The sequence below is a fragment of the Eulemur rufifrons genome, chromosome 30 (assembly GCF_041146395.1).
Source record: "Eulemur rufifrons isolate Redbay chromosome 30, OSU_ERuf_1, whole genome shotgun sequence".
In the NCBI taxonomy this organism is placed as follows: Eukaryota; Metazoa; Chordata; class Mammalia; order Primates; family Lemuridae; genus Eulemur; species Eulemur rufifrons.
The window spans coordinates 53,613,963-53,640,569 of NC_091012.1; the positions used below are offsets into that span (position 1 = coordinate 53,613,963).

The 26,607-nt window shown below is 38.3% G+C and overlaps 1 protein-coding gene across 3 annotated transcripts in view; it reads right to left on the bottom strand.

Moving 5' to 3' along the window:
• Positions 1–20,683: 20,683 nt before the first annotated feature.
• WDR44 (WD repeat domain 44) overlaps positions 20,684–26,607 on the bottom strand; it is an 84,778-nt gene continuing 78,854 nt past the window's right edge. For 2 of the 3 annotated variants that reach the window (XM_069462944.1, XM_069462942.1), the window contains 3 exons: positions 25,922–26,049; positions 25,432–25,566; positions 20,684–21,754 (listed from right to left, as the gene is read on the bottom strand). In XM_069462944.1, the coding sequence (XP_069319045.1) occupies positions 21,660–21,754; positions 25,432–25,566; positions 25,922–26,049 (358 nt within the window). In that variant the 3' untranslated portion in view covers positions 20,684–21,659. The remainder of the gene's footprint in view (positions 21,755–25,431; positions 25,567–25,921; positions 26,050–26,607) is intronic. The other variant, XM_069462943.1, reaches the window with a different exon arrangement.

Genomic DNA, 26,607 nt, shown 5'->3' on the forward strand with positions numbered 1-26,607 from the left:
AAAAATAACAAATGCGATTAAAATTGTAGAAGAAAGAGTAGTAAATGCTATTAAAATGGTAAAGATTGTTACTTGGTAATTAAAATAAAGAAAATAGTAACAGAATTTCAGTTGGTTTTTCTTGAAAATTTATTTATCCATTGACAGTGTATTGCTAATAAATCTGAACTTTTTATAAGAAATTTACAAATGTGTTTCAAATATATTTTTCACTGATTGGCTACCCAGATACAAATATTTTACATATTGTAGACATGTCTTTAATCATTACCAATATTGATATCTGCTAAATTTCAGAAAAATTCAGAAGATAATGTTCCCACCTGTATTAGACACATGCACACATATGTAATGGTGAAACATACTGAGAGATGACTGAAATGAATATTTTTCTGGATTACTATTTGGATTTCTAATAATGATATTTTGGAACTTAGCCTCTTAGTGGAGACTAATACAATCCAATGAATTATGGGTAGAAGTTTGTCTGAGTTGTGTGTTATATACATACTTATAATATTGTAAACTAGGATGCAAGGAAGGAGATTATTTTCCTACCAGTTTCACCCAAACTTTATGGATCATGGCTTTTCCATTGTTGTATTAGGTTGGGATTCTATCACCTACATGATTGAATAAATAGCACTTATATCACACTGACAATGTGCCACCCACTTATCTAAGTGCTTTACAAGTATTAAATTTAATTTTCATAACAACTCTATGGGGTAAGTACCATTATTACGGTAATTTTACAAAGGCGTAAGCTGAAACACCGAGAGCCATTAGATAAAGACATCAGGATTCAAAGCCAGGTGAACCACCCCCTGAGATTGCAGCCACTAACAGCATACTGCCTGAATTGAAGGAAAAAAAACCAGATGGCTATGTAGTCTGATCTCTTCAAAACTAACAAGTAGGCTTAAAAGAAGTTTGGAAAGACTCAAAAAATAAATAAAAGATAACCTTCAGTATATGATGCAAATTGCGCAAATTGGGATTTTATACAGACCTAGATTTCAAAAGGCAGGATAAGTGGATTTGGTAGAGAGCGAATTTTTTTCCTGGAACAATCCAGGGACAGGAAAGCAGAGTCTGTACACAAGGGTAATACATCAGTGATCTTTATATCTTCTTTCTATTTTGAGTCATGGGAGGTGAAAGATACAGACAAGCTAATGGGGCACAGAAAAGAAACAAGTCATTCAAGTATTTTCTGAGACTGGTAGAAAGTATTACAGATAAAGTACTTTGGTGAACAATACCCAAAGCATAATCAGTGAAAGGAAGAGGGAATAGCGATGTTAGGTTAAGATGTGCTTGATGATATTTGAGATTTAATGAAGATTTTAAATTGTACTTAAGTATTTGTGTTTCTTTAAATCTTGACATAAATTGTGCATTTCCCCTTTCTAAATAGAGATTAAATCATTATTCACAACATTTTATTATAATAAAGGATTTATTTTAGAGAGAAATCGAAATTATGGGGAAAATCATTCATATTCTCTGACCCAGTTGTCTACATCTACATGGAGGCAGGCCATCTGGCCCTCAAACACATAACCCCATCATCATTTGAGTGACCTGAATGTCAGATATAGTTCTTAGGAGTAAAGAGAGCTTTTGAATGTCTTTAGTTGTGAATCCAAATGTATAAAGTGAGCTAATAGCACAGAGTCTAAATGAGATTCCTGTTATTATAGGTATGTGCTGGTTTTAAGACACAGGAATACGCTAAAAGCAGGAACTGAAAGGGCTCAGTACTGTCAGGTAATGGAAGAGAGAAACTGACTACATTGACAAATGTTTTGAAAAAGAAATCCCTTGGTTTGTTCAACAAATCCTACTATGATAATTGGTTAGCTATTAGGAAAAGGTCTATTTAATCATCTCCCTACCCCCATGCACATTAAAAAGTAAAAGAAAAACTATAAGAAAATATAAATGAACATTGATCTCTAGATGGGGAAAATTGTTTTAAATATGGGGGGAAAAGCAAGAAAGTTGATCATATAAAACCTTCTCAAATAAAAGATCATGAACTAAAAGATAAACACTAAACTAGGCAAAGGGATAATATATTTATTGTTTGGAGAGAGAATGCACTCTTTGATAATGAAAACAAAAAGCCCCCAATAGACAAATATACAGCACATGAATGATATGTTCACAAAGGGAAGATAAAAATAATGAAGATTTGAAAAATTGTTTAGCCCCACTAAGAATCAAAGGTAATTTAGGCTGGGTGCGGTGGCTCACGCCTGTAATCCTAGCACTCTGGGAGGCCGAGGCGGGAGGATCGCTTGATTTCAGGAGTTCGAGACCAGCCTGAGCAAGAGCAAGACCCTGTCTTTACTAAAAATAGAAAGAAATTATCTGGACAGCTAAAAATATATATAGAAGAAAATTAGCCGGGCATGGTGGCACATGCCTGTAGTGTAGTCCCAGCTACTTGGGAGGCTGAGGCAGGAGGATCTCTTGAGCCCAGGAGTTTGAGGTTGCTGTGAGCTAGGCTGACACTATGGCACTCTAGCCCGGGCAACAGAGTGAGACTCTGTCTCAAAAAAAAAAAAAAAAAAAAAAAGAAAGGTAATTTAAAGCAAAAATTAAATATCATTTTTTGCCTATAAAATTAGCAAACTTTTTTATTATGTGAGATTATTAATGAATTAGAAACTCCTGTTCATTTTTGTTGCTTTTTTTTGCAAAAGCAATATGATAGTGTGGTGGATGTTTGAAATATTCCCTCATGGCTGCTCATAATCTTTTGAACAGCATTTCTCTTCTTTTTTTTTTCTTTTTTGAGACAGAGTCTTGTTCTATTGCCCAGGCAAGCATGTAGTGGCATCATCATAGCTTACTGCAACCTCCAACTCCTGGGTTCAAGCAATCTTCCTGCCTCAGCCTCCTGAATAGCTAGGACTACAGGTGCATGCCACCATGCCTGGCTGATTTTTCTATTTTTTGTAGAGATGGGGTCTTGCTCTTGCTCAGGCTGGTCTGGAACTCCTGAAATCAAGCGATCCTCCCGCGTCGGCCTCCCAGAGTGTTAGGATTATAGATGTGAGCCACCGCGCCTGACCTGAACAGCATTTCTATGAGGACTGCCAGATTTAGCAAGTAAGAATACAGGATGCCTGGTTAAGTCTGAATTTCAGATAAACAACAAATAATTTTTTAGTATATGTTCTATAAATGTTTGGGATTTTTTTTTTTTTTTGAGACAGAGTCTCACTTTGTTGCCCAGGCTAGAGTGAGTGCCGTGGCGTCAGCCTAGCTCACAGCAGCCTCAAACTCCTGGGCTCAAGCGATCCTCCTGCCTCAGCCTCCCGAGTAGCTGGGACTACAGGCATGCGCCACTATGCCCGGCTAATTTTTCTATATATATATTTTTAGTTGTCCATATAATTTCTTTCTATTTTTAGTAGAGACGGGGTCTCGCTCTTGCTCAGGCTGGTCTCGAACTCCTGACCTGGAGCGATCCACCCGCCTTGGCCTCCCAGAGTGCTAGGATTACAGGCGTGAGCCACCGCGCCCGGCCAATGTTTGGGATATTTTTATATTAAAAATCATTCCTTATTTTTCTGAAATTCAGACTTAACCAGGCATCCTATATTATATCTGGCAATCTTACTTCCTATATTTGTGGAAATTCCAAGTTTGTAAGGCTCATCTCAAATTCTCGATGTCCTTTACAGCTAGGCTGCAAGCATGTAACCTTGGCTTTGCTTTCAGGAGACTAATATTAGGCAGTGAGGATGATGTTTAAACCAGGCTCTGCATGGAGCTTCCATTTGTGCTGACACAGGTGATGAAAGGAGGGGTCCATCCAGCTTTTTTGGGTGTTGGCAGCAGTGCAGGGCAGTGGACTTTTTATAGTGAGGTTCAGAGCCACCATATATATACACGAGTCTAGAGGGTGCCATTTACATAAACTATGATATTTTTTTCTATCAGCTTGTTCTATGGCCTGCTTTGGAGCATCATTTCTGGCAGCTTAGCCTTGATTATCCAGTCCTCCCACCAATTGTGTAAAAGACTCAACATCCTTTAATAAACTTCTCTGCTCAATCTCCCAGAGTCAGCTTCTGTTGCTTGCCACTAAGAGCTCTGACTGATAGACAGTATGTATCAGGAGCCTTAAAAATGTGCAAATCCTTTGAGTCCTCATTTTTAGACACTTAAGTGTGCATTCTATAGTGTGGACACAAAGATGTTCATCCAAGTGTTATTTAGAAAACTGAAAGATTGGAAACAATTTAAGCCTCTAACATTAATAGAATGGTTGAATAAATTATGGCACATCTAGATATCAGGACTCTGTGTAGTCATTAAGCAGAATCATTAGAAAAGTATTTAAGGACGTGGGAAAATGTTATAATACTAAGTGACAAAAATCAAGATAAAAATTTATGTGTAGTATGATCTCTATTATGTAAAAAAAAAAGGCAGAAAAAAACATCTGGAAGAGAATATGCCATAATAGGCTTGTTCTGGGTCATGAACTTATTGTTTTTCCTGCTTTGTTTATACTTTTCAATTTGTTACACAATGAATAAGAATTACTCTTGTAGTCATAAAAAGAAGCCTCTTCTCTAATCCTATTGGACGACCTATACCCCACTAGCCAGACACATTTCCATTGTGCAGACACACTGGGTGATTACTGTAGGGGTGGGGATTCCAGAAGCATGGAGTTTAGAGTGATATCCCAAATTAAGCATGGGGGGTGGAACAGCAAAAGAGCTCTCTGCTCCTTTCCATATCATTTACAAAAGAGTCTCTGGAGAAATTCCCCAATCCCCCTGGGGCAATCTCACTCTTGTTGATTCTGAATTTTTGGTTTTTGTTTGCTTAAGAGCCTCTCAATTCCCTTCTGGTATCCCTTTTGTGAATCCCTCCTGGATAAGGTGGCAAAATCTGGCCAGGCTGATCTAAATATTATAATCTGGTTAATGGCTTCAGCACAATGATGAAAAGGCCCATTTCTCAGAGATAAGAGAGCCTGAGCCGGGGAAGAGGAAGATAGGCTGAGGAAAGGAGTCATATGTAAAGCAGCAAGGTGTATCTTCCAGGAGTGTCCATTTTACTACATGATGAGTAATTTTAAGTGGTATTTCTATATTAAAACAAACTTGTTTATGTTATGGAGTAGAAAGCAAACTTTGAATGGGGGAGTGAGGAGAAGGGGGGTAAAAAAACCTACCTAACAGGTACAATGAACACTATTTGGGTGACAGACACACTAATAGCCCTGACTTGAGCGTTATAAAAGGTATCCACTTAACAAAAACATTTGTACCCCCTTAATATTTTGAAATTAAAAAGATCTAAAAAATAAATAAACTATATTATATAAGGTAAAAAAACAAAAAGAGTTTGGCGCGGTGGCTCACGCCTGTAATCCTAGCACTCTGGGAGGCCGAGGCAGGAGGATCACTCGAGGTCAGGAGTTCGAGAGCAGCCTGAGCAAGAGCGAGACCCCGTCTTTACTAAAAAATAGAAAGAAATGATCTGGACAGCTAAAAATATATAGAAAAAGTTAGCTGAGCATGGTGGCGCATGCCTGTAGTCCCAGCTACTCGGGAGGCTGAGGCAGGAGGATCGCTCGAGCCCAGGAGTTTGAGGTTGCTGTGAGCTAGGCTGATGCCACGGCACTCTAGCCCGGACAACAGAGTGAGACTCTGTCTCAAAATAAATAAATAAATAAATGAATAAAAGAAAGAAAGCAAACTTTGCATGGATTTTTAAAGTAAAACCCTAGAGTTCAATGAAATTATATGTTTATAGTATTCATATGCCTTTGCTTTGGGATACTTCTGTGGAAAAATGTGGGAACTACAGAAGGGTGTACCTTTGATTCTCTGTTAGGTAGGCATTCGATTTCTCCCCGTATCTGAGCAATTAGGTTCTTCATAGAACATCTCTGTCTGACTGCTCAGGGAGTCCCCCCGGGCCGGGGGTGGGGTGGAGACTGTTAACTTGAGTTATTTAACAACTCAAGATTTATTCAACATGACTAAGTAAATAGGCAGTAATGATTTCTTTATTTTTTCCCCCTTAAATCTTGTGTAATGAGTTTTTCTCTTTTGCCTACTTGGTTTGTGTCCTGGAGTTTTTGTGAAAGTTTGCGTAATGTGTTTCTATTTAACTTTATTTGATGATGCCAGAAATCAAGTGTCATCAGAGCGATCTTTCTTATAAAGGCTTTCCAGATATAGTCTGTGATTGCAGAGTTAGACCTAAATTCCAGCTTGTAGGTTCCTCTTGCAGAATCTCTTAAACAAGCTTTTGTCCTTCTGTAATATTTTCTTCCAAATCCTAACTCGACCTCTGTTCTCCAAAGCGATTGCAGTGTATTTCTGATAGAACTGTGAAACATTCTGAGATTCTAGAAAGGGAGATGAGTCATGTAAAAGTCTAAAAGAACACAGAGATCCATATATTCATCCATTATTTCAACATTTATTAAGTACCTACCACATACTAGGCACTGTCCTAGATGCTGGGGATTCAATGATGAGCCAAACCCAACACCATCCTGGCCCTCAACAAGCTCTTATCCAGTATAAGAGATAGGTCTTAATTATGTATCTGCACCCTTTGCCATGCAACTTTGTAGTACAACCCATCCAGCAGAGTAGGTGGAGTATATTTTCCCATTCCCATGGATTTTGGGCTTGGTCACGTGACCTATTTTAACCAATGGAATATGGGCCAAAGTGATAGTGATCAGTTTGAGCAGAGACTTTAAGAGGTGTCTTGTATGCCTGCTAAACACTGAAAGACAAGCATGACTCAGGGAGCTACTCCCCTTTTGGCGTGAGTCCTGGAATGAGAGATATGTGGAGCAGACCTGAACCTGAGGCTAAAAAGCCAGGCTAGCTGAGTCTTACAGATCCACAGCCAACCTACAGAACCATAAGCAAGAGATAAAGGTTTGTTGTATCTGGGATTTGGCAGGTTGTTTGTTTTGGGGCTCAGAAAACAATACCCCAAAATGAAGGCCTCAGAAGCGAAAATTTTTCTCTGACCTTCTCCTGCCCTCCTGTCTCCCTGTCCCATTCTCCCCTGAGGCTAGCCCTAGAAACTAGAATCCCTCTTTCCCAAGGCGGATCATAGAAACCACAACCCCTTTTCCCCAAAGCCAGCCAGAAAACCTAAAAATATTACCCTAACTTTCTCTCCACCCTATCTTTGTAAAAATGGACGAGAAAAAAAATTATCGACCTACCTTGTTTGACTGTAGGCTATAAGACCCCCATTCCAGAGAGGGTCCTGGCTCATCTCCAGAAGGAAGAAATGCAAGCCCAGAGAGGCCGCGAAGAATCTAGACAGACAGGCCTTGCTGGGTTTCCCCACTCAGCCTATTAGCATTAGATCACACCCTTTTTGCCCAATCACATTTCTATCCATAATTTGTTGAACCTAACCACAAAAATGTACAATTTCTCCTGTGTCTTTGGGTATCCATTCTGAAGGCTCCCATGTATACACGTTAAATTTGTATGCCTTTTCCCCAATCTATCTGCCACTTGCAAGTTGATTTTTCAGCAAACCTTCAGAATAACATTTGCTACTGCAGCAAAAGCTGAGAGTCTATCTATTTACAAATATTTACTGAGTACCTACTATATGCCAGGTACCGGGCTAGGAGCTGGGTGGGATTCAATGGCTAGCAAAAACAGACACTGTTCTCGTGAAAATCACAGACTACCTCTTACTTTTGTTTGGCTGACATATTTTTTTCTCATTATTTCTCTTTATTTCCTCCTTAAAGGGGGACCAGCATAATGTACTAAGAACATGCCTGAGATCTCAATGTTATTTAGTCTGGTCTTCAGTTTCCACATCATGACAACCCCCCATTTTTTTTAATCTCTCCTGGGTTCCCAGAACAGAAGTGTTAACTATCACATTTTCGTTTCCAATGACATGGAAAAATGTCGCCTTTGGGAAATGAAGGGTTTCCTTACCAGTGTCCAGTAGTCAAAAAATATTGGAAACTACCTGTATTTTAAAATTCTGTCTTGAGTTATAAAAATCTTTCTAGTAATTTAGTGCTTTTAAGGTGTTTCGTAAATGCAAATAGACTATGCCTTGTGACCTGGTCATTATCAAAAGTTCAATCTAGTCACAAGCATGCAAAGTAGAGGCCTCCCCACCTTTGTTCTGTGAGGAGAGGTCCATCACTCCCCAAAGCTTTGAAGGGGAGGCAGGACTGATAGGGTATCTGTTTTGCTCCTATTCATTCAAAAGTTACTGCAAAGAGGCAGGGCGCGGTGGCTCACGCCTGTAATCCTAGCACTCTGGGAGGCTGAGGCAGGAGGATAGCTTGAGGATAGCTTGAGTTCAGGAGTTTGAGACCAGCCTGAGCAAGAGTGAGACCCTGTCTCTACTATAAAAATAGAAAAAATTAGCTGGACAACTAAAAATAGGAAAAAAAAAATTAGCCGGGCATGGTGGTGCATGCCTGTAGTCCCAGCTACTCGGGAGGCTGAGGCAGGAGGATCTCTTGAGCCCAGGAGTTTGAGGTTGCTGTGAGCTAGGCTGACGCCACGGCACTCTAGCCCGGGTAACAAAGCATCAGTGATGCTGGGTCTTTCTCAGGATCTCAAACTGGAGGCACATGTTGTTCACCTGCTCTACTGGTGATATTAAGCTCAATCACTTGGTCAAGGTTATGTCCAATTCCTTCACTATATAGTTACTCTTTTTGCTATTCGATTAACAAGTAGTCTGTGGGGTAATACCTTAAGATCATGCAAATATCCTACTCCTAATCAAAATCCATTGGTAATTCGTGTCTGTACCAATATTTACTATAATTAGTTGCAAAATGCTGATTTTCTAACTCTAGCACTTCCTCTACATACACCAATTGAATTTTATTGTAAAGATCCCTCCCTTGGCTGGCTATGGTGGCTCATACTTATAGTCCTAGTACTCCGGGAGGCTGAGGCAGGAGGGGGAGGATTGCTTGAGGTCAGGAGTTGGAGACCAGCTCTGAGCAAGTGCCAGACCCTATCTCTACTAAAAAAAAAAAAAAGTAGCTGTAGTCCCAGCTATTAAATACTTGAGAGGCTGAGGCAGGATCCCGTGAGCTCAGGAGTTTGAGGTTGCAGTGAGCAATGATGATGCCACTGCACTCTAGCCAGGGTGACAGAGCAAGACTCTGTCCAAAAAAATAATCCCACTCTGCTATTTTATTTATTTAGCTACTTATTTATATGTTTATTATTGGTATGGGCTCATGGCTTTTAACATTTCCTAATTAATTACTGTACTTAATTATTTTGGTTCTCAATTTGTCCCAGATTTGGCCTATGGTCACTTCGAGTTACTTCTTGTCCTTGTGACATACTCCTTTCATTTATTTTGAGCACTTCCTTAATTTCTGGCATAACAATATGTTCTAGGCTCACCTTGTGCCTACCTTGCCCAGCCCTGGAATCAGCCGTTTCTCCAAGGAGCTCTGGTGCAATAAGATCTTTTGACTCCAGCTTGCAGCTCTTTCTGTCACACCACAGCTGGGTCAGCCCTGCAAACACCAAGACTATACTTGTGGGATGGATCTTTATGGAAAGCTGCCTCTCTAGGGTACAAGATATTTTCTGGGAAGTAGTGGGAAACAAAGTTGGTTAGAGAGTTGGCTAGAGAGCTAGAATTTTCTGTAGCAAACAAATCAGAATCAATGAAGGTTCCTGATCAGAATTCCCAGTTGCAAATTCCAGTAGAAAGAATCAGAAAGAGGTGGGCTTGAAGATTGATTTAGTAAAAATTGGATTGATTAGCTGGGAGCAGACAGATTGGAGGAGGCAAGTATATACAGTTGTCCCTTTGTATCAGAGGGGGCTTGGTTCCAGGACCCCCGTGAGCACCAAAATCTGAGAATGTGTAAGTCTCATATAAATCTTTCTACTTCTAAGGGTGATACTTTGATACTGTAGGCACTAAAGCAGAGCTAGTAATGCTTTTCGGGTTTCACATTGGCTTATTTTAACAGATCAAGGTAAAGTGTTGTAAGATGTATGTAACCTGTGTTAACTTTGTGGCCTAGAGTGTTTAGCTATCAAGCTAGATTCCCTAGTAGATTGAATCTTTTGTCACTGAGTACTCCAGGATAAACCTTGATGTTTCAAAGAAAAGTATTTGTTAAAATGACTTGAGTTCATCTAGGATCTACTTTTTTTTTTTTTTTTTTTTTTTTTTTTGAGACAGAGTCTCACCCTGTTGCCCAGGCTAGAGTGAGTGCCGTGGCGTCAGCCTAGCTCACAGCAACCTCAAACTCCTGGGCTCAAGCGATCCTCCTGTCTCAGCCTCCCGAGTAGCTGGGACTACAGGCATGCACCACCATGCCCGGCTAATTTTTTCTATATATATTTTTAGCTGTCCATATAATTCTTTCTATTTTTAGTAGAGATGGGGTCTCGCTCTTGCTCAGGCTGGTCTCGAACTCCTGAGCTCAAACGATCCGCCCACCTCGGCCTCCCAGAGAGCTAGGATTACAGGCGTGAGCCACCGCGCCCGGCCTAGGATCTACTTTTTAAACTTTTTATCCCTTTGTAGTTTCTGCATGTGCTAGTCTTCTAGAAATAAGTATGTTAAAGTGAAGCAACTTGATGAAACTCTACGCAGGGCTTGTTTTCCAAAGAAAAGTATTGTTTAGAGAAGCAAAATTATAAGCCTACCCATGAGTGTTGTAAAGCTGTTTGAAAAGTGAGGCTTGTGAATGGAAATGTAGTGCCTGAGTTCCAATTCACTTAAAAGAGGTTGTAACAAATACAGGTAAGTTAAAAAATTAAAAAAATAAAATAAAATAAAATAAAATGGGATAGTAGCCAGGTGTGGTGGCTTGCACCTGTAATTCCAGCTACTCAGGAGGCTGAGGTGGGAGGATCACTTGAGGCCAGGAGTTTGAGATCAGCATGGACAACACTGTGAGACCTTGTCTCAAATAAAGGCATCGTATTTGCATATAAACTATGCACATCTTCCTATATACTTTAAATCATCTCCAGATTACTTATAATACCTAATATAATATAAATGCTATGTAATAGATATTATACTGTATTTTTAACAATTCATATTACTTTTTATTGTTGTATTGTTATTTTTTACTTTATTTTCAAATATTTTCAATCCAAGGTTAGTTGAATCCACGGATATAGAACCTGAAGATATGGGCAGCTGACTGCTTGATTTCTGTATATTAACTAAAAAGAAAATTATGTAAAACACCTTATTATTCATTTGTATAATATGGGAACATAATAGCTAAGACAAATGAAAGCAACAGAAATATTAATTTCATTCTTGTCCATATAGTATTAATTTCTTCTGCCAACTTTATTTATGTATTTTTTTGCTAGGATTCACTGCAAAGAATTCAAGTAATTGATTTGAGCTTCATCTCCTTTCCCTGGCCACCCTCTAGTGGAGGTGAACTGAAATTATACAATGGTCTACAAACAGGGACCTGAGAGGGGGGGAAAGAAACTATAGGTGAATTAGGTTGTGAGATCACCAGTTAGAGCTGGAAGCACTTGAAATATCTTTGTATCCAATCCCTTATTTTGAGGTAGGTAAACCAAGGCCCAGGGAGGAAGAAGCTACTTGCCCAAAGTCTCAAAGCTAATGTCAGTGCCAAAACACACTCAGCTCCCTGCATTTTAAAGAAATTCTTGAAAACTTTTCTATTTAAAAAAGCATACTGGAATATAGAATAGTAGATTTAATTTTTGTAATATTTTGTCACCCAATATATGTATTTTTTCAGAACTTCACTTTCAGGAATGGAGGCGGGCAGTTAGTAGTTATTTCTTTTCTTTCTTTCTTTCTTTTTTTTTTTTTGAGACAGTTTCCCTTTGTTGCCCAGGCTACAGTGCCGTGGCGTCAGCCTAGCTCACAGCAACCTCAAACTCCTGGGCTCAAGCAATCCTCCTGTCTCAGGCTCTCCAGTAGCTGGGACTACAGGCATGCACCACCACACCCGGGTACTTTTTTTTTTCCCTATTTTTAGTTGCCCAGCTATTTTTTTTTCTATTTTTACAGTAGAGACAGGGTCTCGCTCTTGCTCAGGCTGGTCTCAAACTCCTGACCTCAAGCTATATTCTCCCACCTCGGCTTCCCGGAGTGCTAGGATTACAGGTGTGACCCACTGAGCCTGGCACTTTGTCGCTAGTTTTATTTAAAGAGTTGAAATGCCTTTTTATCTGGTGATAGAATTGGGAAGATTTTGGTATCTTTTTGATCAATAATGATAACTTTCCAAATGATATACTGCCTTAGTGTTGTTAGTAAATAATTGTATTCAACAGCTATTTTCATTTTTCTTGTTGATTTGCAATTTGGTTTAGAAATATGAGCCATCACATTGCTTTATGAGGTTTGTATTTAGTAACAGTACTAGCAGCTTCTCATTGTGCCCAGCTTGATACCTTTTGTGCTTATTATTTCATCTTCAAAGTAATCCTGGGAGGGAATTGTCCTCCAACTGCTACCATTCTGGTCCAGGCTACCATCATTTCTTGCCTGGATTACTGCCACAGTCTTCTATTTGGTTGCTCAGCTCTGGTCTTTCCCCCTCCTCAATACCCCTGTCCATGCCACTCTTCACACTGAGTGATCACAGCCTACTGCTCTCAGAACAATACCCAAAAGCCTGACCCGAACGCCGCTCACCTTTTGCCAGTCCCCCTCATCCTTCATGTTCTATCCCAGTGGTCTTCAACATGTGTTGCTCAAAATAATTCTTGACACATTTTTAAATTGACATCTCAACTTTTACATCATAAATTAAAATACTAGAGAAGATGCAATTCTGGCATTTTGTAAGTATTGTGGAAGAAATCATACATTACTTTTAGAATCTTAATACTATTGCAATTTTTTAAATAACAGCTTTAAGTTATGTTTCAAATATCATAAGGTTCATACCATATCAATTTGACAGTTCCTTTCAAAAACACAAGGACAAGCTCCTCTTTAACAGTTGAAGCTTATACATTATTCTCTTTTCTCTTGGAACTTATAGATCCATTCCTCTTCTTCCACAGATTTTTATTCTAATGTGACATATTTTATTCTTGAAAGTGTTTATATTGATCATCCTGTCATACTTCCTTGCGGCAAATATAGATACACATGTTAAACTTGAAATGATTTTTAATTTTCTGTGACCATAATGCTTTAAATGTTAACACTTTTCTTCTAAATCAAAATAGCTTTACAAGTTATATCACTAGACAATCAACATAAATGTAACAATAATTATTAAGCATGAGAAGTAAATTTTTATTGGAAATACAGCCCTAAATAAAGTGTATGGGGCCATTTTCAATTAGTCCATGTTTCTGTGGATCACTGTCTCTTACTGCTGGGAGATAGGGTTCAATAGCAACCTTATTTCTATTTTCTTTTATAGATATAAGCATCAAGGAACCTTATTTACAAATTTAAGTAAATGAGATTGGAAATTTTGTTATAGCAATGCCATTCATTTCTTTAAACCCTTTCCAGTTATATATAAAAAAGTGTTCTATTATCAAATTTCTGTTTTAATGATTGGCTGGCAATTAGGTCCTTCTTCAATGTTATTGAAAGCAATGAACTGGAAATCGCTTGACTGGCAAAAAGATATGCTACCCCATTAACAGAGTGTAACTAGTTTTCTTAGCACCAACACCAATATTTTGAATTTTCCCTCTATTTGCGTCTCTGGAGGTTTTTACATCCCGAGGCCAGGCCCCATACTTTTGGGATGGGTGAGAAGTATGATTTTCTTTTGTGAAGGTAGAGACACGAAATTGTGAAAGGGGAGGTGGGAGATTTTGAAGGTTGTCTCTTCCTCAGGGAGATGGACTTTGGGAATCTGAAAATATATGAAAGTGAATGATCTTGAAATTGATTCCTTTATTTATTTTTATTTTTATTTTTTGAGACAGAATCTTGCTCTGTTGCCCAGGGTAGAGTGCCATGGTGTCAGCCTAGCTCACAGCAACCTCAAACTCCTGGGTTCAAGCGATCCTTCTGCCTCAGCCTCCCGAGTAGCTGGGACTACAGGCATGTGCCACCATGTCGGGCTAATTTTTTCATATATGTAGTTTTAGCTGTCCAGATCATTTCTTTCTATTTTTAGTAGAGACAGGGTCTCGCTCTTGCTCAGGCTGGTCTCGAACTCCTGAACTCAAGCGATCCTCCTGCCTCAGCCTCCCAGAGTGCTAGGATTACAGGCGTAAGCCACCGCGCCTGGCCAAAATTGATTCCTTTAAAACTATCTGTGCCCACATATGCCTTGAAAAGTCTTCATATGCCCTCAGGGGTATGCATTCTTATATTTAACTACAGCTGCTTAGCCCAGGGGATCTGAATTTGAGTGTTCACCAGAATTGTTTGGTGAGCTTGCAAATACTCCCCAGTGATTCTGATTCAGGAGGTCTGGGGTGGAGCCCAAAACTTTGCATTCTAAGCACACTTCCTCCTCTCCCCTAGGGTAGAGTATATATAAGATGTAGAAGGCAGTTTTCTGTGCAACCCAACAACTTGTGGTCTTTTTTCTTAGCTCAGGCTCTAGGACAGGCCTCTGAAAGAGGCTAAGGTAGCTGCCTAGTTGTTTGTGTGTGGCCATACAGGCCCCAAGGGAGTGAACACACTAATGGCTCTTCTTGGGTGTTGGTTACTGGCCAAATCCATCCCTAAACAATACTTCCCCCAACCCTTCTCCTTCCTCACTTAGCAGATGGCAGGTTCTCTGAGATCAGTCATGTGCTATGATGAGTCCACAGGCCAAAGGAGGGTTGTGTGTCTTTTCTTTTTTCAAGCCAAATTTAGCGGGGGGCGGGGGGGTGTTGAATATCAACTTTAGTGACACTAATGTTAATACGTTCTGATAACCCACTACCATTGGACCAGCCAAAGGTTGTGTTCTTTTTTAAGAATGGTTGCAGGTGGTGGTGCGCTGGTACCAGCTTGTGAATCATTAAAATTTGCAAACTATTTGTTAAACACAGCCATAATTAAAATTTGAATTACAACAAAGTAAGTTATAATAAAGATAGGCAATAGATGCTCAAAACTCATCACTTCCTAGTTATTTTCCTAGGTTGTACTATTATTTATGATCTTTAGGTTATGTTTATTATATCTTTATGGTAGAAATACTATATAACAGTGTGCTACTGTGCACCATGCTAGGCCATGTCACATTGTTACCTTGAAATTGGCCACAGTGGGTGTACTGACACCATGGAAATTGGCAAATGCTCCAAGTCTCAAGTCTCGTTTTTTTTTTTTTTTTTTGGAGAGTTAAACATTTACCAGCACACCACTGGTTGTAGGCATTGGGCAATCCATGATCCTACTTGTCTCTTGGCCTTTACCCAAATGAGTTAGCTGCTTGAACTTCTATTACTAGCTCCGGGATTCTTAAACTTGAGGGTGCAAAACAATCCCCTAGAAAGTTGAGGAAGGTGAAGACAGATCACAATTTGAGACGTCCCCATTGATTTGAAGGGAGAGGACCTCAAGAAAGTAAAAACAAAATGTCCTGCTCTTGACATTAATGCATGAGAGTGGAAAGTTTTCATGTAATTGTTTATATTTATAAGCTTAAAATAAATCCTGTCCCTAATGGAGATGCATGAAAGCTTGGCTGAATGAACCCAGCTTCTAATGGTTTATTCGTTTGATTTAGTGAATGCCTATGCCAAGGCAAAAATTGAGCCAATGAAGTCAGTTTCCAATCTCTCTTCAATTATTATAACCTTTTTCATATTGTCGTACGCACTGCAGCAAACTCAATTCAGAATGAACATTTGTTGAACATTACTTGCAAGGCCCTGTGATGGACTTTTATATACATTCTATGGGTGAAGTCAATCTATAGTAATCAACGATAAAGTGGAATGATTCTCTTCTGTATCTATTTCAGCTTGATTCCCTGTGGGTTTTGAGGCTTTCTGCCACTTTCCACTCTCATTGCCACCTGTGTCTGTACCAGCTGCTGACACCTCCGCAGTCTGTCTGCGCCCTCCACCCCCATACTTTGGGCTTCACTACTCCTGCTTTTACCACAGACAGAGCATCATTAAGATCAAGTGTGCCTTTTTTTTTTTTTTTTTTTTTTTGCCTCATCAAAAGCTCACCATGCAGAAGACTGTTCTGATTAAGGACTCTGACTTACTAAGGCTAGGTTCAATTTAAGTTCTCTTTGGCCGTGCTTTTAATAGTTGAGTTTTACTTACGTTCAATGGGTTTAGAAAACAGGTTCAGCTCTGGTTTGCACTGCTTTACTAAATACTTTGTTTTGTAAATAAATTAGGGCAGTTTCATAGTCCACGAAAAACTTAATATTTGAAATCTGTCTGAAGGTTCAGCAGATTAGTGCAATTCATTCCTGCTTTTTGGTTCCCTTTGTTTGGTTCTGGTCCTAAGAGAAGCAAAGCACTGAAATCTGCTGCAATGTTTGTCCTCGACCTTCCCCCAACCCCAATTAGGAATGGTAAACATCTAAGGCATTTGTTGTCCTAGAAATTTTAAATTATGTTTTTGGTCTTATCTAGTTAATGAATACTGTGCACTGCAATATTTTAAATGTTGAGTACCACCCAGAGGAGACAATATTTACTGATCTAGCTGATGAACATATTTGGAGGAAAAAACATCAGGGAACATGCTTCTCGATATACTGATTTGGGGCAGCATCACTTGTAATTAGAAATGCTAGGGGTAAAACTCAGTAACTGTGCCATTCTGGTGCCACAGAAGATGACAAGTTATAATGTCAGCAAGGATTTGAATAAATGAGAGAGAAAGTGAGGAAATCCTCAGGTACACCGCCTCTAAAGCATTGCTGACAGGCACATGGACCATTAGAGTTAGAAGGAATCTTAGTCCAAACACTTCATTAGGCTCTCAGAAAACTACTTACCTCTCCTGAAGTCAAGAGGCTGCTAGAATGAGGACCACAAACTGGGGCTCCCAATTACTATGCAGGAGCTTTTTATAATCCATGATACTGGTTATTCTCAAGAGTTTATGCTTTGTAGTTCCATTTAAAGGATCTAACACCTTAAGTCAATAATTAGAAATTCTGACAAGATATGTATCTATCTCCAATTGTTATTCATAATAATAAAAAACAGGTACAACCTGAATGTTCAATAGATTGCTTAAATTGTGTCCATATGATGGAAACTACCCCAGTCAGGTGATAAGTCATGTTGATAATACGTAGGCTTGATGTGATGTAATGAAAAGAGCAATTCATCTCAGTGGTCTTCTTCTCCTAAGTCCATAACCCCAGTGGAATCATGAGAAAAATAATCATACAAACCCAAATTGAGGGACATTCAACAAAATACTTGACTAGTACTCCTTAAAACTGTCAAGGTCATTAAAGTATGGAAGGTCTGAGAAATTGTCACAGCTAAGAGGTACCTAAGGAGACATGATGACCAAATATAATGTATCCTGGATGGGATCTCAGAAGAAAAAAAGGACATGAGGTAAAAACTAGTAAATCTGAACAAAATGTGGAGTTTAATTAATAGTAACATACCAATGTTGGTTCCTTAATTGTGAAAAATGTACCATGGTATTGTAAGGTGTTAAAGGTGTTAACAGTAGGGGAAAGTGGGTGCAGGGGACCCAGGAACTCTTTGCAGCTTTTCTGAATATCTAAAACTATTCTAAAGTTTATTTAAATTAGAAAAGCATAACATGCTTAAATTCAACGTGATGTCCTGACTTGGATCTTGGAACTGAAAAAGGACATTAGTGGAAAAACTGGTGCAATCTGAATAAAGTCTGGTGTTTAGTCGATAATGTACCAGTGTTGGTTTCTTAGTTTTGACGAATATACCGTGGTTATGTTAGATATTAACATTAGTGGAAACTGGGTAAGAGAACTCTGTATTTTCTTTGCAACTTTTCTGTAAATCTAAAGTTATTGCAAAATAAAAAGTTTATTTTAAAAAAAGAAAACAGTGTAACATAGGGTAGTTGAATGTAAGAGCAAAAAAATCTATATGCTTGAACCACCCTAGATAACCCACATGATGGCACTGATTTATTTGGGACTCTGTGGTGAATCTCTCCCCTCATCTCTACATAAATCCTCAATGCTATCCCTGTTTAATCAACCTGAATGTATTTCATGTGCATGTATCCACAGCAGAAACGTGGCTGTGGCTAACAGGGCTGAAGCCTAGGTTTCCTAGGAAACTAGAAAACAAAACAAAACAAAACAAAACAGGCCAAGCTCTAGGACTGAAGGGAATAAGAAAGCTGTTGAGGGGAAGGGGTCTGTTAACCAAGGAGTTAGCTCAAAACAGAAGACAGTTAAGATTTTTCAGGAAATAAGACAATGATTCTTGGCTGGGTGAGGGAGAGGGCAAGAGATCAGAGCAAATTGTTGACACAGTGGGTACTCCATTTTCTCTGCCTTACCTGTGGCTTACTCATAAACTCTTTTACCCATATTGTTATTGCTGCTTGTGCTATTAGATGAACAAAGACTGGCCTGAGAATCAAGTGGCTGCCATGAGTTACTAGGAAGGGTGGAACAGACAGCAGATAGAGAGAGAAAGGGATATTTCCAGGGCCACAGTCATGAGACAGTTCCAAACTTCTTGTTTCTGTGGCTTTCTCAACCAGACTCTGAGCACTTCTGGCACAGGGATGTGCCTTATTGTTCTCTAGGCCCAGCAGTGCTCTGTACATAGTAGGTGCTCAATACACATCTGCTTAATGAATAAGTAAGGCAGGAAGCTAGAAGCCAGTGGACCTGGGAAAGTTTTTCTTTTGTAAACTCATGGGAAAACATTCAATCCCAAACATGTCTTCACCTTTAGTCCCCATAATAATTAAGGTAATTTATTCTGATAATTTACTTTTTCACTTTAGTGGGGAGATAATGGCCTCTCTCAAATTATTAATGTTAAACATACATTTCAAAGAATAGAGAGCCACTGCTCCCCTGTGTAATTTGAAGACCTGCAAAAATGGCATGCTAAATTATGTTGAGTCATTAATATTTTCATTCCAATTAAGGTAAACAAGATGAGGAAACAGGCTCACTATTAGCTCTTCAAAAAGCTTTGAATGATAGATGGTTTTGAACTTGTTCATCTAGCACAGTAGTTCTCAGCCTGTCATAGCAAGTCCATGATGTGGTTTTTACCAAAGAAGTAGTTGGAAATAAGGGAATATAATTTTTTTTCAAAAGCTAGGTTTAGTCACTTTAATAGACTTTCTCTAAGATTATAAGATTTTGCTCAACTTATTTTTTTCATATTAAAATGTTCTCTCTTTTGTGAAGAGGGGATAGTAGATGATAGCAGTTAAAAAAAAGTGTCTTGAGTTGGCAAAAAAATAAAAATAAATAAAAGTCGGTGCCCTACGTTAATCCCTAAAATGCTATGAGTTCATGAAATCCCTTTGTCTAGAAAGTGTTTCCAAATACAGTACTTTTTTTTTTTTTGGTCTGGGAGGGCACTCAGGTATTTGGAAGAGGCAGTGAGAAATGTACATTTGTTGAGTATACCTACTGGCTAGGCACCAGGCTTTACATACACACAATTTCTCAGCAAATCTTTACAATTTAAGTTAGGTATTCCCATATTACAGATAAGGAAATGGAAGTTAATAAAAGATAAATAACTTGCCCAAGGAATGTGTTAACAGAGGGAATCAAATTCAAGTTTATCTGACTCTAGAACCTGCGCTCTTTCTTATAATACCATATCACTTATTATAGAAAATATCTAATAGTCATTTTAGGGAGAAATGGTGTTCAATTTTTCCTTGATAAATTTTGAGGCTATCTTTTTAAACTCACTTTCTGAATTATAGTCAGAAAATATACAGCTTTTCAGTATATTCATATAGTGATAGCAAGTGTCAGTATTATGCTTTTAAGCTTACATCCCAACAATTTTTGTCTTTTTGTTCAAGTAATCATATAAAACCCATTAAGAGATATTCATATGAATGTTGATATCCACTGTTCAAACAACCAGCACCACAGCAGACTAAAAGTGCTCAGGCAGAAGTCAGTGAAAGCCAAGTAGTGTCAAGGAGTTGAAGACATCGAGTTCAAAAGAAACAGTGGACCAATCAATCACACTGCCACCTAGACTTTGAGACTAAAGAAACCATGACTGGTTATTAGAAAGCCAATGGCATAACAGTTCAATCTGTCAGGTAGTACAGGAGAGTGAGGAAGCCAAAGTAAGCAAGGAGAGACGAGCAGAGGGGAGAGGGTAAGGGAAGGAAGAAGAGGGAAAGAGGGGGGGGGGTGAGGGAGAGAGTATAGCACTGGCAAGAGGAAGAAAGAAGAAAGCAGCATAAAGGCAAAAAATACGCAATTTACTAGAAAGCCCAGAACACTCCAAGACCATGCTGGATTAACAACGATATGACTGTGGCTCCCCAGCTTCTCACTTACATACTGAAAATAAATGCAATAAAGAACATATAATCATATAGATGAATTCTTAGCAGTGTTCAATTTAGAACTATGATTTTAAAAAATTTCAAAGGCATGTAGCTAATGCATTATAATTTAGGGGTCTAAAACCTAGTCTTCTGCTTGCTAAAAATTAAATTATTAAAACAAGAGTTTATTTTTCTTCCATTTCTTGATTTACTGAAGGCATCTAAAATTAAAGTCACGTTTAAACAAGTGTTGGCGACCAACTTTTAATAATACATATTTAATTTTCAGAAACATATGCTTACCATCAACAACATGATCGGGGTTCCACTGCCCCAAATGTTATTTCATTGGTACATTATATTGATATTTACAAAGGCTTTCAAATTCAACAACACAAAACAAAACAGCTTAATTTTTAAAAACTACAATGCTTTAAAAAAAATGTAAACAGTTTATTTTTACATTATTGTAAAAAAGAAGACTCACTCCTTAATGCGGCTTAATTTTTTTTAAGTGAGCAAAGCCTGGTGCTCATGGATAAAGAATGAAAAGAATTCTTTACATAGAAACATTGTGCTCCAGTGTGGCAAAGAAAAAAAATTATATATACACATATAAAGAAAAGAATCTTAAGTCCACAATTTAGACCACAAAAAAAATCTTGTCTCCAAATTGAGAAATTTATAAAAACCATTTACACATGGTTATTGACCTATTGAAAACCTATATAACATTTTCAAAACAATAACTCAGTCAAAAGATACCACTTTTCTTAAAAATGAAAGTTTGTGCAAAAAAAATTGTTTAAGCTAGAAACAAGACTATTCCCCCCAGTAAGAGGCCAAAAGAGCCACTGAAATAATTTAACTCTGTTAGATTTAGTGCATGTAACCAAAAGGCACACACATGTGATTAATATATTAATCTTTTCATGCAGAAATCTGCGCATGTTCATAATTATATAACGAAAACACAAACATAACAAAATGTAAAGCCTAATGTTTGGCAATGTTATTCTGGCCACATTCCTTTCTAGTCTATCAGTCCAGAGTTTCCTAGATCATTAACACCACCTTTCAAAAAATATATTATATTTGAACAACTTTCAATAAAAATTAAAAAAAGAATGTTAGCTTGAAACACTATAATATTTTTTTCGGTTCTGATACATAGAGAAACTTACTGATATGTTTATTTTAAATGTCATTTCAAATTAAGATACATTTTTCCTTTTGTTAACAAACACTTTGATTGCTCCAGTGAAGTCGGCAGAGAGAAGAACTTCTGTGTTATCTGTCTTCATAATACCTTAAAAGCATAAAAATAGTTTTAAGTTGATTTTAAAGGAATATGAAGCCCGCTGCCACAACTGTAACATGCCCATGATCCTCCACCTTTTGGGGAGGAAGATCATCTCCCCACCTTTTCAGTCTCCTTTTCCAGCTGGTTCCTGTAATCCTTCCATCCTGCTGTACACTTTTCCTCCTGTCCTAAGTTCACTTCCACTTACCTTGTTTTAGCTGCTGGTCTTTCCCTGACTTGAGGATATTATAGTCCCTTGGGGCCTGGATGCCTGGATTTATTCCCAGACAGCCTAGGCCTCTAAGTTGTCTAGTGCTTCATTTCATGGCAAGAAGCTAGCATGTTATTCAGCACCAGGACTAGAGTGCTGGCAGAACGGGATCAGCTGGGCAAGTCTGTTGCTAACAGGGGTGTCTAACGAGGTTGACAGTAAGGTTTACTGTATAGCAGACATATTGAAACTGCCAAGAAATGAAGTACACACAGTTTCTCTGTGAATGCCGGCCGACAGTACCTTTTGCCCTTATGGTCCTTATTGAAGAGCTATGTTGCTATGCCAAACGGCAAAAAAAAATGCTTATCTCTTACATTTGCCAGTTGTGTAAAAGCATTTAATAATCAAATTCTGCATTAACTAAGTATATTACGCATAGGTAGAAAAAATGTAGATTTAAGAAGGACTCAGTTGCAAGAAAGAAAATAATCCAAACTTTAATTGTAAAGTTGTATATAGGGTGAGTCAGAAAAAATGGCTTCACTCAGATGTGTTAAAAACATATTCTAAGCCTTTGAACATTCTGGCATATCTCAAAGTAGTGCTGTTTAGTAGCACAGTAAAGGACTTAGGGATATAATAAGGCTAGAGAAGAAAAGAATTCATCATATATATAAAATGCTTTATAGGCCGGGCGTGGATGCTTGTAATCTCAGCACTTTGGGAAGCTGAGGCGGGAGGATTGCTTGGGCACAGGAGTTCGAGACCAGCCTGTACAATATAGCGAGACTCTGTCTCTACAGAAAAATAAAAAAATTAGCTGAGTGGGCATGGTGGCACATGCCTGTAGTCCCAGCTACTCTGGAGGCTGAGGCAGGAGAATAGTTTGGGCCCAGGAGTCTGAGGTTGCAGTGAGCTATGATGATGTCACTGCACTCTGGCTTGAGAGATAGAGTGAGTGAGATCCTGTGTCATAAAAAAAAAATGTTGGCCTGGTGTGGTGGCTCACGCCTGTAATCCTAGCACTCTGGAAGGCTGAGGGGGGAGGCTCGCTTGAGCTCAGGAATTCCAGACCAGCCTGAGCAAGAGCGGGACTCTACAAAAAAATAGAAAAATTAGCTGGGTGTGGTAGCAGATGCCTGTAGTCCCAGCTATTCAGGAGGCTGAGGCAGGAGGATTGCTTGAGCTCAGGAGTTTGAGGTTGCTATGAGTTAGGCTGATGCCACTGCACTTTAGCAGGGGCGACAGAGTGAGACTTTGTCTCAAAAAAAAAAAATGTTTTATAAAGCACAATAATGAAGATGATAACGATAATGTCTCCTATATGCCAGGCATTCTGTTAGGCACTTTACATGTTATCTTTAATTCTTATCACAATTCTGTAAACTAGGTTATCACCTCCATTTTACATTTGAGGAAAACTGATGCTCATATCCCAAATATGTCAGGAATAAAAAGGGCAATCATATATATAGTTTATGATCCCATACCCTGGGTTTTAAGAGTTTATTCTTAGATTATACCTAGATAGGTACAAAATGACAAACACAAATCTGAGCATGATCCATTAAAATTTGTGCCTCTTCAAAAAGGACCCAGTGAATTAACTGAACCATGTTAATGTGGTATATTTCTGAGAAGTTAAAAAATGTACCTTTTACTTTTCCTCAAAAGGTAAAATTTCCTGTGAAATGTGTAGGGGAAGTGTATAGAGTATAAAAAGGTATCACTGGGGGAAAAAGAAAAGGAAAAAACACCAAATGACTTAAGTTAGAAGAAAGAAGCTGGATTTGATTCTGAGAAGAAAAAGAAAACAGAAAGCAATATTTCCAAATAGGCATTTAGTAAAGGTTTAATCATTCCAACTTGGTTTGTTTATTTATTTTTTTGAGACAGGGTCTCCCTCTATTGCCTGGGGCTAGAATACAGTACTATAGGCGTGTACCACCACACCCCACTAATTAACTTTTTTTTTTTTGTATAGATAGGGTCTTGCTATTGCCCAGGCTGATCCCGAACTCCCTCCTGGCCTCAAGCGATCCTCCAGCCTCGGCCTACCAAAGTGCTAGATTACAGGTGTGAGCCACAGTGTCTGTCCCCAACTTGGCTTATTTTGTAATTGAAAGAAGTACTAGACTGAAGTTCATCTTGGTTATCAAAATTTTTCTTAGCACACAGAGGGAACAGTGTACTGAGTAGAGTGGGTAGTGTAAATAATATAAGAGAAATTACTTGAGATTAAATTAAAGTACTCAAAAACTTTTCAGCATTCAAATACTTCAGAAGCACCCTTTGTACTTCATATCTATTGTTTTGACTCTCTAAAAGAGCTGGTTGTAGTCTGTGGAGTGAGAAAACACATTTAATAAACTATTGTGCAATTGATTTGAATAATATAAACTTGTTTCACTAACAACTGGTCCAAATTTGCCTGGTCTTACCATACTCTTAAGGACTAGCAGGAACCATTTTTATATAATTGATTGGCACTCAATATACTTGTTGGCAGTTTCTTTTCACTTCCTAATCTGAGCATATTATATAACCAGAATTACTATTCATTCCCAAAGCATATGCTACAAATGGCAAGAAATGACAAGCTTATAAACAGCTACCTATTTCAAGAAGCTGTTGATTTGTAGCAAGTAAAAAAGAATCCTGCTTCATTTAGGTTTAATTCATTTAGTCAAAAAAATGTTTATTAAGCACCTACTATATGCAGGCAAACACTGTGCTAGGCACTGGCAGTACAACAATAAATAAGACATGTAAAGGCCGGGCGCGGTGGCTCACGCCTGTAATCCTAGCACTCTGGGAGGCCGAGGCGGGTGGATCGCTCGAAGTCAGGAGTTCGAGACCAGCCTGAGCAAGAGTGAGACCCCGTCTCTACTAAAAATAGAAAGAAATTATATGGACAACTAAAATATATATATACAAAAAATTAGCCAGGCATGGTGGCGCATGCCTGTAGTCCCAGCTACTCGGGAGGCTGAGGCAGTAGGATCGCTTAAGCCCAGGAGTTTGAGGTTGCTGTGAGCTAGGCTGACGCCACGGCACTCACTCTAGCCCGGGCAACAGAGTGAGACTCTGTCTCAAAAAAAAAAAAAAAAAAAAAAAGACATGTAAAGTGTCTGTCTTCCTGGAGATTACAGACTAGTAGGAGAGACAGATAATAAAGAAGTTTTGTATTTGTATATCTCGTTTTCATTTCTCTAAAGAGAATGGTTGTCTATAAAAATATGAATTTTCAAATTTTTCATTTTTAATTCTCAGGTGAATTTTAAAAATGTAAAACTTGCAGGAAATATATTACTGAAATGTTCAGAAATGCATATTTGTCAACCATTATGTTGTAAGTAAGAAATATTCTTTATACTTGTGAAAACCTCATCATACCTAATACTAGGTCAATGAGGATACTAAGGGACAACTAGAAAAAATGTAGGACAAATAAAATATGAATACTTACCAGAAGGCGTGGCATCCAAAACTTCAGCATCTTCATCTTTATTGTTCCCTTCTGATTTTTCAGATTGCACATCCCAAGATAACATCAAACTTGGGTTTGGAGCAAAGATGGCTGATGTAACAACTGCATTATGTGCTGGGGGAATAAAATTACTTCAGGATAACCGATAAATTTGAAACTAAACATCAAGACAAATATGATAGTGTCATATGCCAACTATCCTTAAAAACTAACATAGAAGTAACTAAGAGCAATTTAAAACCCAAAAATATTTCCTAAAAAAAATACTACATACAAGTTTTGAGATTCAATGATTTCTCAAATTTTAGACCAGGGTAAAAATCAAACAAGCAAAGCCAAACACAAAGCAAAAGCAGTTGTAACTGCCAAATTGCCTCTCTAAAATAATGCCTATATAAATTTACTTGTAGCACATCTCCACTTTAACTTTATTCTCTTATATGACATGCAAAAGTAGGCATTTACTTACCTTTAATACCTTCCCAGAAGTCATTACGATCTCTCCTGACTGATGTAAACTTGCTTAGGTCATGGTAAGTACTCCAGATATAAACATACTTATCTTCTGAACCACTAACGAGGTAACTAAAATCATGGCTAAAATTGGGGAAGGAAAAAAAGTTTGTGTGTGGTTTTATATTTTTTAAAGTTTTCTTCTATCAGTGTTTCCTACTTTAAAATACAGCTAAAACAACACCTGATGAGCTTGTTGAAAATGTAGACTCATAATGTCACTCTAGAGGTTCTGAATGTGTAGGTCTGATGTAGGGGCCTGGCATTTGTATTTTCATCAAAGATCTAGAAACTGTAACGCTAGTTAACTCACACTGAGAGGAATGATGATTTAAGGGATGAAAGAGAGAGAAGCTGAGTACTTTACCAAATGAATTACTGAGTAATTCAAGAAGAAAGAATGAACTGGTAAGAAAAGGGCTGAAAAAAGAGGGCTAGAAAGAAGAAAAGGCAGGTAACCCTATTTTAGGAGAACCTCCAGACCCCAAATGAAGAATTCAAATAATAATATGTAAAAGTTTAAATACAGGACACTGTTCTGTAGGGTATTAAAATGCTTTCTTAGCTTCTATACCTAAAAGGTTTAAGACAGTGGACAAGAGGACAGGCATGAGCTGTAAGCCCCCTGTTATAAGATTACAT